The 17,762-nt window shown below is 41.3% G+C and overlaps 2 protein-coding genes across 3 annotated transcripts in view; one reads left to right on the forward strand and one right to left on the reverse strand.

Annotated features, from left to right (window-relative positions):
• LOC307028184 (uncharacterized protein) overlaps positions 1-7,793 on the reverse strand; it is a 56,967-nt gene extending 49,174 nt beyond the window's left edge. The window contains exons 1-2 of one of the 2 annotated variants that reach the window (XR_013804871.1): positions 7,501-7,793; positions 7,018-7,083 (exon numbers count right to left, since the gene is read on the reverse strand). Coding sequence is in view for 1 of the 2 variants with exons in the window: in XM_079662996.1 (XP_079519122.1) it covers positions 7,018-7,050 (33 nt within the window). In the remaining variant the exon portion in view is untranslated. The remainder of the gene's footprint in view (positions 1-7,017; positions 7,084-7,500) is intronic. The other variant, XM_079662996.1, reaches the window with a different exon arrangement.
• The window catches only part of LOC307028183 (uncharacterized protein), a 319,026-nt gene that overhangs the window by 243,259 nt on the left and 58,005 nt on the right, over positions 1-17,762 (forward strand). The gene's annotated exons all lie outside the window — the stretch shown is intronic.

Raw genomic sequence — 17,762 nt, forward strand, 5'->3', positions numbered from 1 at the left:
TTAGAACAGATAAAGAGCGATTGCAGGCTGCTGCTGCGCGCCACCCACCCCCACACCCACACCCACCCCCACACCCACACCCACCCCCACCCCCCCACACACACACACATTATTCCCCATATTATCTGATTTCAGAGCCCAACTCTCCATTGTTGCTAATGTTGAAAATAAAACTCTACTTTTCATAACCATCATCCAAGGGTGGGAATACAGTTTAAACTGCCGAATGCAGAGAAGATGCCGACGTGTTTTAAATGCGGAAACTGTGGTTATTCATCAGAATTTCGTATGATTTGACTTGCTTGACTCTCACCCCAGTAACTTGAGACTTGCACATGTATGACTTACTCCCACCTCTGGGAGGGAGATGGCATCCTGTCACTGCGCGTCTCAGTATGTTCCGTTCGTCTTGTGTTTTGTTTGGTCTAATTATTGTTTCAACGTTGTTGTGTCTGTATGAAACGTAATTTTGAGAATCCATGCTTTTGATCCATTTGCCTTCTACGGACCATGTCTTGCCAACTTTCCAAGAAACACCTGAGTGACGGCACGAGCAGGTATGGCGAGGAGCCCCGGCCTCTATGCTTCTACAGCCGTGAGGCTATGCTGGAGCTACAATGCGATCAGCATCAAACAAATACATCAAGCCATCTGTGCTCTTCGATATTGGATGACATCCCTCGGGAGCCGCTTAGAAACACCAGGAAAAAGAGACAAGTAAGGAGGGGAGGCGCTCAGAATCGCCTACGGCGGAGATTCAGCCGGCCACCACTTCTATCCATAATTCTCACAAACTTGCACTCATTGAGCAACAAAGTGGACACACTAAGGACATACACAAGGTACTGTCATGAATTTCGTGAGGCCTTTTTATTACGTTTCACGGAAAGTTGGCTACAATCTACAATGCCTGAATCTCTCTTTGAGGTACCCGGATTCGCCCATGCAATCTCGGGAAAAACCAGAGGAGGCGGTATTTGTGTGTATATTAATCTGTTAAACCCCATTCCCCTGCGGGCGGGGGAGAAACGATAGGTATCGGTATCATCACTCCATGATCAAAACTCGCGACATGAGAAACAAAAACAGACATCACAACACGTGGTATTAGGTAGCCAACACGGCAATATCTCTTACCTTTCTTGTTGTCTGATCAAACGTTGTCTTCAATGGCATTAAAGCGATAAAAACGCTGCTCAAGGTTATTCAATGTGTCTGTGTCACTTTGAAATGATTTCTGATAATCCATCAGCAATAAACCTAGTTTTAACTTTTCAGATTTCAGAGCGGAATCATTTATCAATGGTAATGTGTGTGTGTATGTGGAAATTCCCCTTCGATTATATTGCCTCTAACGGTTCAAAAGAGATGTCAATCATCAAAATCGACCAATGGGTTCCAGAGAAACGGCAAATACGCCCATTTCCACCCAAATGACCCCAGAGGTGGAGTTTATTTTGCTAAACCTCTGAAACTCGACCAACAACCAATCACATTAATCTCCCGCCCCTGACACAAAAGCAGCGGTTTGATTGGCTAGAGCTTGTACTGGTATATGATTCGATTGGCTGACGCTTCTGCCGAGGCGTCAAAAGTTGAACATTGCTCAACTTTTGCAGCGAGCCACGCCAGCAACGCTCTGCGTTGCTTCCCACGATGCAGTTCGGCGAAAAATGACGTCACCCCATTCAAAGTGAATGGTGAAGCATCAGCGCACGGCGCCGCCTCTTAGGTCCGGAATCCGGTTCACTTCCAGCTCCAAAAAATTGTCGGTCTAGAGGCAAGAGCTTCGGAGCTAAGAGGCGGCGTCGCTTACGTCTCTCTGATGTCGAGGCGTGCAGGAAACTAAACCCACCTCCCCTGAACATGGGTCGACTGAAGAGTCTCGTCATGCCTGCTTACAAGCAGTAGTGCTTATAAACACACTTTATAAAGTCAGGCAACACTAACCAGGCTTTGTGTGATTCTGTTTATTTGCACCTTACTTTGACCATCCGTTCGCTGTTATTGATCAATGTGGAGAGCAGGCAGACGTTTTGTTTTGTATTATAGCAGCTATCGGATGGAATCAATACATGGGCTGCACAGGTTGTCGTGTCCGACTATCACAAGTAGAATCATAATGAAAAATACGCCGGTACAATGTGCCTGTAGAAAACGGTTTATGCCACAATAGGATAGCAATAGCAAGTAGTCAGTTTAGCTTCGGTTGCTATGCTAACATCACCGATTTTATACCAGAGAAACTTTCATAACAGCGTTGTGATGCCAAACAGCGTCAATTCAGACTGACACACATTCACTTAAGGGGAATTGGGGATATGTATCAGCTGCTTGTGTGACAATCAGACAGTGAATACTTTAGAGAGGCCGCTGCAGTGTGAGCTAACCGGGAGCTAACGGGAGAATAAACTCCCGTGGAAGAGCAGCCAGTACTGCAGCGGTCGGTAAATGCCGCTGAGACACATTGATAAACAATGAACCACGGCACTCTGGAGAAAAGCATAAAGTTGGAGAAGTCGTTATTTAATTTAATCTGGCTTCGTGTGATTAAAAGCAACACGATCATCGACCCAACGCAGTCCCCCATTGTTGTTGTTGTTGTGAGCGCCGTAACACCGTTGGGGAGAAAATCAGCGATGTAAACGGTGACGTCATGACGTAGCAGCGGCAGCTCTGGGCGGTGTGAACAGAGCGGGAGCAGAAAAGGGAAACCGGAGCTGAACCTGAAAAGCTTTTTTGCACACTTATGCGGGTGGACCTGCTCTACATATAATCTCCTTGAAGCCCTAAACTCCGCCTACTTTATTGTATTTGTAATTAGCATAATTTCAAAAACAGTTAAATATTCACTAAAATTTCAACAAAAAAAAGATTCAACACCAAACTCAGTATACAGTGTTGCTGGAGGGTCAGACACATCATCGAAGGAAATGAGCATGTTCAGTCGATAAATGTGGCTGTCATTACTCTAAACGTGTTCGCAAAAAGGCGGGGCTTAGATAGAAATGCTCATAACTCCTCAACAATATACCAAAAAAACACACATTTTTGGTGGTAAGGTTCAGTTTGTATTTGGGAATAGGCACAACAAGTAATTTTCATTTTGGACTATAGGGGGCGCCAAAAACATGACAAATGTATAACTCATGAAATAAATTTAAAAAAAAATGTTTGGACATACTCTGGGGATGAGTATGAACTTATATTTAAAGTGTCCCAACGAATGACAAATGTGGGCGTGGCCTGTACTTTTTTTTTATGACGATGTGCTAAAATGTGCTTCGGAATGCAAAACTTGGGAGACACGTCAAAGCCCACGACCTTTTCGAGAATGTAAAAGAAATATATATATATTTTTTTTTAAACTGCTCACTAGCGACGCCTATTGTGTGGTAGTCACATATAGTTTCTCAGAACTTCACGAATCTTGGCACAGACATTCCCCATGGAGTTGCGGACATATTTGTCAATAGCTTTTATTAGCCCCGCCCCCCAGGAAGTCGGCCATTTTGAAAAATGTGTTTTTCATGCATTTTAAGCGCATTCTTGCGAACTCCTAGGGGAATGATCGGAAAAATTCCAATCCAGGACCAGTTCAGCCCATATCCAATGTGATGCTAAATTGCGAAGGAATAATTGATCGCTCAAACGATGAGCTCGTAAGCGAACGCGGAATGTTACATTTTTGAAGATTTACATGTCACAAATTACTACAAACTACTCGCATATACTTTTTCCGATATTCACGAAACGCTATATACACATTGCCATTATAATTTCACACATATTTCAAATAGCTTTTCATTAGCCACGCCCCTCCGAAAGTTGGCCATTTTGAAAAATGTGCATTTTTCATGCATTTTAAGCACACTCTTGCGAACTCCTCATAGGGAAATTTTTGGAAAAAAAATCCTATCCAGAACAAATTCAGCCCATATCCAATGTGATGCTAAATTGCGAAGAAAATAGTTGCTAGCTCAATCGGGGAGGTCGTAGGCTAACACAATTTTTGACGATTTACATGCCAAAAATTACTCCAAATTACTCGCATATAGGTTTTCCAATATTCAGGAAAAGCAGTATACACATTGCTCTTATGAATCTGGACATATTTCAAATTGCCTTCCATTAACCCCGCCCCCCAAAAACTCGGCAATTTTCAAATATGTGCATTTCTCATGCATCTTAAGCACATTTTTGCAAACTCCTCCTAGGGAAATGTTTGGAAAAATTCCAATCCAGGACAAGTTAAGCGCATATCCAATGTCATGCAAAATTGAGATGGAATAGTCCTTCACTCAAACGGGGAGCTCGTAGGCTAACGGAGAATGTACAAATTTGTATCATTTACAGTGAGGCAAAAAAGTATTTAGTCAGCCACCAATTGTGCAAGTTCTCCCACTTAAAAAGATGAGAGGCCTGTAATTTTCATCCTAGGTATACCTCAACTATGAGAGACAAAATGAGAATTAAAAAAAAATCCAGAAAATCACATTCTCTGATTTTTAAATAATTAATTGGTAAATTCCTCTGTAAAACAAGTATTTGGTTAACTACAAACAAACAAGATTTCTGGCTCTCACAGACCTGTAACTTCTTCTTTAAGAGCCTCCTCTGTCCTCCACTTGTTAATTGTATTAATGGCACCTGTTCGAACTCGTTATCAGAATAAAAGACACCTGTCCGCAACCTCAAACAGTCACACTCCAAACTCCACTATGGCCAAGACCAAAGAGCTGTCAAAGGACACCAGAAACTAAATGGTAGACCTGCACCAGGCTGGGAAGACTGAATCTGCAATAGGTAAGCAGCTTGGTGTGAATAAATCAACTGTGGGGGCAATTATTAGAAAATGGAAGACATACAAGACCACTGATAATCTCCCTCGATCTGGGGCTCCACGCAAGATCTCACCCCGTGGGGTCAAAATGATCACAAGAACGGTGAGCAAAAATCCCAGAACCACACGGGGGGACCTAGTCCATGACCTGCAGAGAGCTGGGACCAAAGTAACAAAGGCTACCATCAGTAACACACTACGCCGCCAGGGACTCAAATCCTGCAGTGCCAGACGTGTCCCCCTGCTTAAGCCAGTACATGTCCAGGCCCGTCTGAAGTTTGCTAGAGAGCATTTAGATGATCCAGAAGAGGATTGGGAGAATGTCATATGGTCAGATGAAACCAAAATAGGGTTAGGGTCATTGATCTCACAGAGAGTGGCAAGTAGCTATTGCCTGAGATCCCAGGATGTGTTTTTATTACATGTACCAAGTGCTATGACTGTTTAAAGGTACTAAAGCTTTTATGTGTGCTGCTCCTCTAGCTTGGAACACTATGCAATTCTCTTTTTGGTTCCCTTGCATCATTTTGAAGCTCGTCTGGATGAAATGTTATTTTATACCTGTCATTGTGAATAGGTTGCTAATTTGTACCCCTGTAATTATGTTGTCTATTTTAGTTTTCTGTTGTTTTTATGTGTAACTAGTGTGCTGCAGGTCTCCCTTGAAAAAGAGATCGTTGATCTCAATGGGATTCACCTGGTTAAATAAAGGCTGCAAACAAACAATTGAAAGGTTTAGGCCCAAAATACATTTCTGATCTCCTAAACTCTGAACCATCCAGATCTCTCAGCTCTTCTGGTCAGCTTTCTGTCCCCAGAGTCAGAACTAAACCTGGAGAAGTTCAGTTATTATGCTCAAAAAATCTGGAACAAACTCCCAGAAACCTGCAGGTCCACTGCAACTCTGACTACTTTTAAATCCAGGCTGAAGACTTTTATTTTTGCTGTTGCTTTTAATTGAGCTGTTCACATCTTACACTGCACTGTAACTTTTATTCATGTATTTTGTCTTTTAATGTTTATTGTATTATCTTTGCTTTTTAATGACTGTTTTTAAATGCCGTTTTCTTAAATGTCTTTCATTTTGTCAAGCACTTTGAAAGGGGCTGTATAAATAAATGTGCCTTACTCTCTCTACTACACTGATGATTGTCATACCAACAAACCACATCAATTCATAATTAAGTACTCTGATGATACTGCAATAATATCTCTGCTAAGTAACACAGACGACCCTGAGCTGCACCAACAGGCAGTAAATCAGGTGGTTGAGTGGACTGATAACAATGCTCTGGAGATCAACACCAAGAAAACTGAGGAAATCATTTTTGGCTCACCATCTGACTCCCATAAAGTCCTCATTGTCATCCATACAGATCAAATCAAGCAGGGAGTTTCATACAAATACTTGGGTGTAATGATTGAGCACCTACTGTCATGGAAAGAGCACATTGAATATCTGTGCAAAAGGACAAAACAAATAATTAATTGTATCCTTCGCCTTAGGTCTTTTTGGCCGAGCAGAGAAATTCTTCTGTTGTCCTTTACATCTGTGATTGTGTCTGTTCTGCAGTACTGCAATGCTACCTGGTACAAGTGTTTGTCAACAGCTTTAAAATCAAAACTGCTCCACCTGTTAACAATCTGCTCAAAGATTGTTGGTCCACCCTGTCAGAGACTTTCTGACTCAGCAGACCATAATAACCTGAGAGGCTGTCCAACAACATCACCTGGGACCCAAAGCATGCTCTGAACAGAGAATATGAACTGCTGCCATCTAATGGAGATTCAATAAAGTCAGACTGAAGCATCCTTTGTGCTCCAGTCAGTCCTCTCAGTAAACACAGAGCTGAATCCAGATCAAAAGCACGCTGAAGGCTCTTTGAGCAGGTTGTCTCTCACTGATCCTGCTGTTATGTTACATGTTTGTTGTTTGTTTTTCATGTATTGTGTCTTGATATTTCTTTATGTTGATGTTACACATGGAGCTGCTGTGATGCAAGTCACATTTCAGACTTGATCGGACCAATAAAGTTTTATCGTGTCGTATACAGCAACGTCCTAACCTATATCTCACCATAGTGTACATTAATATTGTATTTTCTAAACAGGTTGTGATCTTTCATTTGGGGATAACAGTGTTAGGAATATATTGTGATGAAGTGCACACTGACCTGAGCTCCACGGGTCTTTTTGTTCCCCTCCATGCTGCTCTCAGTGCTCCTTCTCCGGCTGTGTCTCTGAAATAATCAACACAACTACAGCTGACACAAAACAAGCAACTCAATACAACCGACAGACACAACTAAACAAATCTACAGCTACTTTGTAGGTTCAAAGCAGAGGTGAGAAGTAACTAAGTACATTTACTCAAGAACTGAACTTAAGTACTATTTAGAGGTACTTTTACTTTATTTGAGTATTTCTATATAATGCTACTTTGTACTTTTAGAACAGTTCAGAGGTAAATGGTGTACTTTTACTTCACTACATGTATTTAATACCGTTAGTTACTTTGCCGATCTGGATTAATGATATGAAATATAATCAAGTGTTAAATCAGACTTTAGTTCCACCTGGAGTAAATTCACGAGCTACCCTGCAGCTTTTAAAGTCATTAAAACTAACACATACACACACACACTGAAGGATGTTACCTCTCTCTCCTCTTCGTCCTGGTTCTTCAGTCTTTCTTCTCCTTGATAAAACACTGCCGTTAAACACACTAATATCCCTTTAATGCCTTTACTTATGTTTACCGATCAGCCACGTAGTGTAAGAAGCTACGAACAAAAAACGGGAGGCAACAAAAACACGGTTTAACGGATAAAAGCACGGATAAATCACCCTCCAAGGAAAAACTAACTCTTTGTATGTGTTTTAAAAGTCTCTTAAACACATTACATTCGTTATAAAATCTGCATCAACATCTGTTAGCAACGTGTAGCTTCTGAAGACCGGAAGCTAGAAACGGACTGCCGCAATGCATCACGGTATTAGAGATTTTCTTTTAAGCATAATTTCACTGCCCCCTGTGGTGAAGAAATAGAAAAACTAATGTTATTAACATAAATAATAATTACATATTACAATATGGGACTGGTATGACGGATTTTAAACATTGGAAAAAATGTTTTTGTTTGTGATAATACATTTTTTTTATTATATATGTTTTATTTATTTGTGTATTTTTTATTTACTTATTTTTTTCCAGAAAAAGAAAAACATACATACATACATAACAACACAGCCTGCTAAATGTATCACATATCAAGATATCAAAGTACCACGGCAAACTACACCAGAGACAGGACAATAACTGACAAGACGGACAAAACGGACAAAGGGAACATCACAGAGGTAGAGCATCATCCATGGCATGCACGATATACATGATGCGTGGTATGTAAACCATCCTGCACATACTAAAATGCAACATATTATATACATCAAATACGTAGTACAGCACATTATAACTTTATTTGGGTTTTCAATTATTTGAAAGGGTGGAGCTCTCCAGCACTTCAAGTCACTGCCAGAAAAGGGTCCCATATTTTCATGTAGATATCCATTCTATTTATCATCTTAAAGCATCATCTTTCATAGGAGGAGATTTTGGCTATTTCGTCCATCCATTCCTTAAAGGATACTGTATGTCCCTTCTAGTTTTCCAATGTCGCAACACTATCCTACATCCAGTAATAAGTGCTATTCTGCACCATGAGATCTGATGGGCATTCAGACCACTTTCCTTTGGTACCATACCTAGTATGCAAAGCATTGGTCCCTGTGCCAGAGAGGAGGCCGTTACTGTATTAATGAAGGTAATAATCTTCGACCATAAGATATCTACCATCGTGCATGAATACAACATGTGCAGAAGAGTGCCACATTTAGTATCACATCTCCAACACAAGCCAGAGCCTCTGAGTCCTAGCCTTGCCATTTTACTTGGAGTCCAATATGTTCTATTGATGACTTTATAATTAATCAGACGTGTCTGTATTTCCCTTGAAACTTTAAACCATGACCCAATAATATCCCCCCATGTTTCACCAGTTATCTCTTCCCCTATGTCCTTCTCCCAGCATCTCTTAAGGCCTTGTGAACACGATGAAATAGTGACGTTGTGTGGCACTGCTTTTCATTGAACTGTCATATATTAAAGCCTTAACACAGAGACAGATGTTCTGGGCGGTGAACCCCAGGCCCCTGCATGTAAAAACAATTATTAGGCCACTAGACCAGTGTGAAGAACTTATTAAACCCTTCATTTATAAATAATGTAAAATTAAAAGTGACTTTGAACATAGATTACACCTGGGTGATGAACCCCGTGCCCACATGTAACACCAGAGCTTAGACCTGTAGGCCACCATTAAGATTTTATAACAAAACAGGGATTTGTCTCACAATAAAACACAATGTAAGAAGCAGCGTTTTGAATTATTAAACGTGTGAAAAACGCCCATTCGACACAAAAAAAGGCAGTTTTTAACTTGAAAACGTGAGGAGATAGTGACGTACCGTGGCACTGCTTTTTACATTACATCTACACACTTTACTACACACACCTACAGTTCCTACAGCATAATATATATCAGGTTACAGCCATTGTATATTTTATTATGTGAAGCACTAAATGGTTTGGTAACACTTTATATTAAGGTACACAAATTAACCATCAATTATAGTTGTTAATTAACATGCATATTAGCAGTGTATTGGCTCTTTATTAGTCATTATAAAACACTTATTAATGCCTTATTCTACATGACCATATTCTAAGTGATAAGCAATTAGTTGAGTTTTTCCTCAATAACCCTCTAATTAGTGCTTATTTATTGCAAGTAAGGAACTTGTTACATGAGTTTTTGTCTTAATATGCTCTGCTCAATATGGACCTAATAAGGCAGTAGTACCACAAGAATAGTAATTCTACCATAATAACACTTAACAAATATGATCTATTCTTATGTAACAAGACGTGAAACTATAAGTGTTCGTTGTGTCTAAATAACTCAAAATTAGGTATTTATATCTAAGAACATGTTCCCTATTTTAAAGTGAAGTCTTGTTCATAACCAATAAGCTAGTAGTTTGACACTAATTAGGTATTTATATCTAAGAATATGTTCCTATGTTAAAGTGAAGTCTTCTTCATAACCAATAAGCTAGTAGTTTGACACTAATTAGGTATTTATATCTAAGAATATGTTCCTATGTTAAAGTGAAGTCTTCTTCATAACCAATAAGCTAGTAGTTTGACTCTTGACCTGAACATACCTACTGAAATTAACCTCAACAATACATGAACAAAGTAGGCTCACGTTGAAATATCTGTTTTATTAATGAACCACTAAAGAGAGGTTCAAACACATACCAAAACATGTCAAGTTTCTCCAAGGCTGAGAACACATACTGTATGCAGCCTGTACCTTTTTAATATAAACAGATTTTGAACAGATTTGATGTATTTGTGATCATACTGTGTGACCTGCTTGTATGTACTTACAAAATAGCTGTACTGTTCTCTCTATGTGTTGTACTGTCTCAGTGTGAACATGGATTAAACAGCCAGCCAAACTATTTTGAGAGCCAGGGAATGAGCAGCCATGCTCTTTTATTGACTTATACAGATTAACACATGGACCACTAAGTGTAAACAAGGTAAATATAGCTAATGCTAGCTGTGCAATAAGCATGTATGAAGGCTAGTATGGCCAGGGACGGACTTTTTTTCTTTGCCTAAATTCTACCGGCCCACATTTGTAAGTGTTCCGGCCACTCCCTTTTTTGTTGTTGTTGCTTACCTAAATCCTACCGGCTAGTACAGGGGGTGAGGTCAGGTGGTGAGGTCCACCATCTGCCCACACCCCCTGTTACATTTGTAAGTGTTCCGGCCACTCCCTGGAGGGGTGTGGCCCACACCCCACTGGGCTGGGCTGGGCCGTTTTGATAGGCTACCTATGTTCTATCTATCAGATAGTTTCACTTTCACACATCAGGCCCGTAGCAGCTGTCACTGCGCAGTGAACGATCAGGAGTGAGTGACTGAGAGACCTAGCTGGCAGTTGCTTACAGATGGATAAACAAGCTCCAAAGCGTAAACGCGTATTTGTATAGTTTGCATTATACAGTATTTTAGCCAGCCCTGGGTTCAGAGGGATGGGCTTGCATAGGGGAGGGAGGGCGGGGGTTGGCAGGGAAACGGGGTTCAGGGGGAGTGGCTGTACCCGTAGGATAGAAAAGGGGGAAGTGACGTCGTCTGACTCAGAGGTCGCGTGGCTGTGGAGAAGAACGTGTTGCCCACATTCTGTTACTGAGTTTATGCTAGTTAGCTAGCAGGTTTATTGTTTTGGGTGCAGTCACTTTTGCCTCCACTTGCTGTTCAAATAAATGTTGAAAGAAAAAGTAAATCTGTTCATATGGGTGTTGAGAGATGTATCCATAGATTTAGTCCCTAATGTTGCTCTCAAAGTGCACCAGATTGATGCATTTAACTTCAACATTTAAAAAAAAAAATGTTTTATTCCATGCGTCAAGTCAGGCAAATTGGGTCCAAATGTTATTGCATCAATGATCTGTTAACATTAAAATCAATAAATATATGCTGTAACTATGTTTGCTTTAGGCAACTCAAGGGCTCAAGTAATGTGATTACTAAATTAATAATGGTCCAAAATAACATTAAATGCATAGGGTTTTTTGTTAAGTAACATACTTTCGTCGCCGGCCGGCCGATACATGCCGCGCATTAAGTGGGCCTGTCTGTCAATTAATCCCCGGGCCACTTCCCCCCCCCCCAGTCGGCCCCTGAGTATGGCTAACGCTAGGATGTATGCTAACGCTAGCGTGAATGCTAGCGTGAATGGTAACGCATTTTCTCATTGAGTTTAAACATCTCCAAATGTCATCACATAGACACCATACATGTTACTAATTCTTACAGTGTAAGTGTAAGGCTTACAAGGCTTTGTAAGGCTTTGTAAGTGTCATTGCTTTGTGACGGACTTGACCCTTTTACTCTTCAGGTTGCATAGGGAAAATGTGTAGTAGTGTAACGTCCGAGGTGTTACGGCTTCAGTGATACTTCTGTGTAACAAAAACTCAGGAACTTAGTGCTTGTTGGAGCGTCCCAGATAGCACTTCACCACACCAGGAAAGACTGCGCATTCTCACAACACATGACCTCTCAACCCCCTTACTGAAAGAAATGTCCCCATTTCCACACACATGGTGAGAACACAACAAAACATAAACAAATAATAATAATAATAATAATACACACCCACAGCCCAAATAAAACATCAACTTGGTATGACATAACCTATTCCCCTGTCCTGCACACTTGAAACATGAAAACAAAAACACAATTATGCAGCATAGAATACACAGGAGAAAATAAGCACACAAACATGTAAACACCAGTCACTCAGCCCATAACAAAGTCCATAAAGCGGACAGGAGGCCGCGCCAACCACCCAGCCCGGGACACCGTCAGTGCGGCTTCTTCGAGCTCAGGGGAATCACCAGCTCCAGAACCCGGCCCAAGATCACTGTCACTTTCCCCATCGGAAAACCTCAAGCGTCCAGAGCTCTGTGGGGAGACTGCATCATGCAACGGAAGAGACTGAGCAAGGTTTAAGAGAGACCTTGATGGTCCCTCCAAGGGAAAGGCTACCGGCAGGTTGTATCGCCGTAGTCATAATGGACAGTTTGGAGAGAGGCTTCATCCCCAAACGGGTTACTTAGTTGGTACGTGACCCCCTCTTCATCACCCCTATCCATTCGCCTCTGCACCAGATAAGGCCCCTTCCAGTGGGGAGCCAGCTTACGGTGGCTCTCAGTGGGATCATTTAACCACAACAAATCCCCAACTTCATATGGGACGTGCCTCACTCTGGTGTCATAGTATGACTTCTGTTTGCTGCTTGCAGCAAAATTGTTATCCCTTGTCTGATCAAACGCCGCGTCCAAGCGTCTGAGAAGGGAACTAACTAATTCTTCCGGGGACCCTCCTCCAGATCATCCCGCTTTGAACCCAGTAAAACATCCACAGGAGTCCTGGCCTCCCTGCCATGCATGAGAGAAATACGGCGTGAAGCCTGTGCTGGAATGTACACTGGTATTGTACGCAAACGCTGCAGTGATTTTCATGCCAATCCGAGCAACACTTTAGCATTTATCTGAAAGATTTTGTTTGTTTCAAAAGAGCGGGAACATGTGAAATTGTCCAAGTGTCTCCAGAACCTGCAGTTAAGTATCTGAAGTGTACTCAGGTATGCAAAGTGGACAGGTTAGCGAGAAAGGCTTTTTTGAGCCTCAGAGACCAAGTTCCTGTACACTTCGCATACATTGACTGCACGACTTCAGGTATGCGATGTTGACAGTACACCTCACATCACTACACCACCTGTGGTATTTGAAATGTACAAGGATGCCAAGGGCTACATGAACGTCACTTTGAATTAGTAATCTGTGAGGCCACTGTTCTCAGTATACCAACTCTCATGCAAATCGGAGCAACTTTAATTTTGACCTGTTGTTATTTTTGACCTGTTTTTCAGTCAGTGATGAGTTTGCAAAGGTCTAAAAATCACAGGTTGTCCAATCATCTCCAACATCGACACTCAATCCAGAGGTTGGAGGCATGTCACAGTTCAAGGATCAGCTTCCTGGCCCATTGCAATCTTGAAATATGGTCCTGAACAGTTTCTTCTTCTCTGCTACCGGCCTCATCAACAAGGCCCGGCCCCCCAATGACACTTTAGCAGACTACGCGGAAGTGTTTTCACTACTCGCGTATAAAAGCCCCGCCCCCACCTTCACAGCTGGTCCATTTCAACAGAGGAAAACCGACAACTGGAAGATGAGTGGAAAAGCGTCACATAAATGTCTAAGTGCTCACAGCTCCGTGGGAATTATTATGTGCAATTCATTTCTAAAAGGCTTTCACATTACTATAATTATATTTGTATTTAAATGTAGGCTATTTACAGCAACACGGAAAACAAAAGCAGGACCAACCATCATACATTGAATTCCTTGACTAACAAGAAAAAGATTCATTCATTTAAATAAATATTTAACACCAAATGGGCCGGTTCTAAAGGGTTAATCAGTTAAGCCCGATGGGAGGGGATACAGCTGTGCACATGTCATCATTAACAGACGTCGTTTAAAAGTGACGTTTGAGTGAACGAGGACATCCCAATTAATACCTGAGGACTCCTCTGTCCTTGCGTCACCTCCTCGTGTCTCTCGCTCGCATCTTACGGAGGCGGAGCTAAGATGCAAGGAAGGGACGCGAGTGAGGGAAAGGAGGAGTCGAGGAGGGGTATTGGGATGAGGCTATGGACGCAGCAGGCGGGAGTTGTGAAAATGGAAAATGGTATAGTGAGGAGAAAGAAACGTAAAAAGGGAGGAAATACTAATTCGGATGAGAGCAATAGTGAGGGTGAGAGGAGAGAAAGAGTAGTCGGAAATAGGCAACAGGAGTTCATGGTGGTTGTGAAACTTGCGCAAGAGGGAGCTTCGTTCGGCGTGTGGAACCCTACACGCTTAACTAAATCCATCAGTAAAGAAATCGGGGAGGTAATGAGTGCTAAAGTATTGAGGAATGGATCAATGTTGATCAAATGAAGGGATAGAGAGCAACAGGGGAGAGCAATAAAGATGAGTACCGTGGAGGGTAAGAAAGTGGAATGTTCACTGTTCAGTGGTATAAAAGCTAGTCAGGGGAGTTGTGACAGGAATCCCCGTCAGAATATCAGCTGATGATGTGAAAGGGAATATAACAAATGCAAAAATAAGTGATGTCAAACGCATGAAAGCAAACCGCAATGGGATTAAAGAAGATAGTCTTTCGGTTCTGATCACCTTTGATGAAAAAAGGCTTCCGGAAAATATACTTATTGGATATATGTGTTATGATGTGAGACCGTATGTTCCACCACCAATAAGATGTTTTAAATGTCAGATATTTGGACATGTGGCGGCAGTGTGCAAGGGAAAACAAAGGTGTGGCAGATGTGGTGGAGATCATGAATATGGAAAATGTGAAGAAGGGGCAAAGCTGAAATGTTGCAATTGCGGAGGGGAGCATAGCTCCGCGTACCGTGGATGTGAGGTTAGCAAGAAAGCAGAAGAGGTGCAGCGAGTCAGGGAGACGCAGGGAGTTAGCTATGCAGAGGCAGCAAAGACAGTTTCAGGAGGAACGCAGGTTACAATGGGAAACAACAATAAGAGCAAAGAAACAGGAAAAGTCCACAACTGTATTAAGTTGAAGGAGGACACTCTGATAGTGAGTAAAAGAGAGTTTGTCCTGTTTATGGCAGAGATGATCAACTGTTCAGCGCAGACTACAAGCCGGAATGAAAGAATCAAAAATAATTGTCAAATCAGCTGAAAAGTACCTTGATGTGAAAGGGATGCACTGGGAACACGTGAAAGATATCCTAAATGATGACGTCCAACAACCTCAGACATGGACTGGATCATCATGATGGTGTTAATTGTACTGCAGTGGAATGCTAGAAGTTTAATTGCAAATGAACAAGAGTTCAAAAAAACATATTGACAACCTGGGAGAGAAACCTAATGTTCTTTGTATTCAGGAAACATGGCTGAAAGCACAACTGGATTTTATTGTGAAGGGATATACTGCAGTTAGACGAGATAGGGACTCTGGCAGAGGGGGAGGAGTTACAACATTCATACAGAGTGGTGTAAGTTACAAAGTTATGCATGTAAGTACAGATCATGAAGCAATAGTTATAAGGGTATGGAATGATAGAGGATCTATAGATATAGTAAATTATTATAATCCATGTGGGAAATTAGATCAAAGTATATTAGAGGATGTTGGGGGTTCACTGCAAGACAAAGTAATATGGTGTGGGGATTTTAATTCACATACCTCGCTATGGGGAAGCAGTAGCACAGATGCAAATGGTGCAGTAGTTGAGGAATTTATAGATGACCACAGGTTAGTGTGTATTAACACTGGAGAAGGAACACGATTTAATTGCGCGAAGAATATAGAAACAGTACTCGATCTGACATTTATATCTAGTGCTTTAGCAGGTATAAGTACATGGAATGTGGTAAAGCATACTACAGTGAGCAGCGATCATTATCCGGTAATGACTAAAGTTGGGACCAACATAAGGTTTGAAAAGGAAAAGAAAACTCCTAGATGGAAATTGGGAAAGGCTAATTGGGATGCCTTCCAAGTTGTAAGTACGAATAGATTTAAAACACTTCAAGAGGAAAATGATGATGATATAAATAAATTCAATGATGAGCTGGTTAAGGTTATCATTCATTCAGCTAAAGAAACAATTCCGGAAATTGCAAGAGTTAGGTGTACCAAGAGTGTACCCTGGTGGAATGGTGAATGTAGTAAATCCATTAAAGACAGGAATAAAGCATTCAAGCAACTCAAACAAATCCATTCTCATGAAGCTTTGAATCAGTATAAAAGGGCCCAGGCTATAGTAAGGAGAACAATAAGAACGCAAAAACACACTTTTTGGAAGCAATATTGCAATACCATTGGAAGAGAAGTACAGCTTGCAGATGTTTGGGGCAGGATTCGGAGAATGGAGGGAATTCGAAGGAATTATGAGTGGCCAGTTTTGAGCAGAGGGGACAAAATGGCTGTCACAAACTTAGGAAAGGCGGAACTTCTAGCTCAAACATTTAGGAAAGCTCATAGTTCAGATAACCTTACAGAGGAAGCCAGGCAGTGCAGAAATAATACACAAATGGAAAACCCGAGAATATTGGATAGAGTAGAAGCGTTAGGAGATCAGTTGGACCTGCATTTTAGTACGTTTGAGTTGAGAAGAGCAATTATTAGTGCTCGTCAAACCACTCCTGGGAAAGATGGTGTTTGTTACAAAATGCTGGAACACATGACAGATAACACTCTAGTCATTGTGTTAAGGTTGTTTAATAGGGTGTGGGATTCTGGCCAACTTCCTTCAGTGTGGAAACAAGAGATAATAGTGCCCATCCTAAAGCCAGGGAATGACCCTTCAGATCCATCTAGCTACAGGCCTATTGCCCTGACATCTCATTTATGCAAAATCATGGAAAGAATGGTTACAGAAAGGTTAACATATATCTTAGAAAGTAAAGCTCTCTGTTGTCCCCATATCAAAGTGGGTTCCCTAGGGGTCGGAATACAATGGATTCTATATTGTGCTTAGAATCAGACATCAGGAAAGCACAGACCAACAAGGAAGTAGTGATTGCAGTCTTCTTTGATATTGAAAAGGCTTATGACATGTTCTGGAAGGAAGGACTACTAATCAAGTTAAAATCATTGGGAATTGGTGGTAAAGCATATAATTGGGTTATGATTTTTTTACAGGACAGAAAAATACAAGTAAGAGGTGCAGAATATTCAAGTGTTTATGCTGTGGAAAATGGTACTCCGCAAGGTAGTGTGTTTAGTCCGTTGCTGTTCAATATAATGATACATGACAGTTTTAATCAAGTTAATCCAAGTATGGGAAAATCTTTGTATGCAGATGATGGGGCTTTGTGGGCAAAAGGCCGCAATGTAGCACATGTTGGAAAGAAAATACAAGCTGCAATAGTTGAAGTGGAGAAATGGATAAATAAATGGGGATTCAAACTGTCAGTAGCTAAGACGCAGGTCATTTGTTTTACAAAACGGCATAACATTGCTCCTATATCGTTAAAATTGTATGAGCAACCTCTTGAACAGGTTAATACAATAAGATTTCTTGGTGGTTGGTTCGACAGAAAGCTAACATGGAGCAATCATATAGGAAAAGTTCAAAATAAATGTAAAAAGGTCAACAATGTACTTCGGTGTTTGGCGGGACAGGAGTGGGGAGCGAGTAGGTCATCACTTCTGAATATATATTGGGCACTCATGAGA

This window comes from Notothenia rossii (assembly GCF_949606895.1).
Source record: "Notothenia rossii genome assembly, chromosome: 2".
NCBI lineage: Eukaryota > Metazoa > Chordata > Actinopteri > Perciformes > Nototheniidae > Notothenia > Notothenia rossii.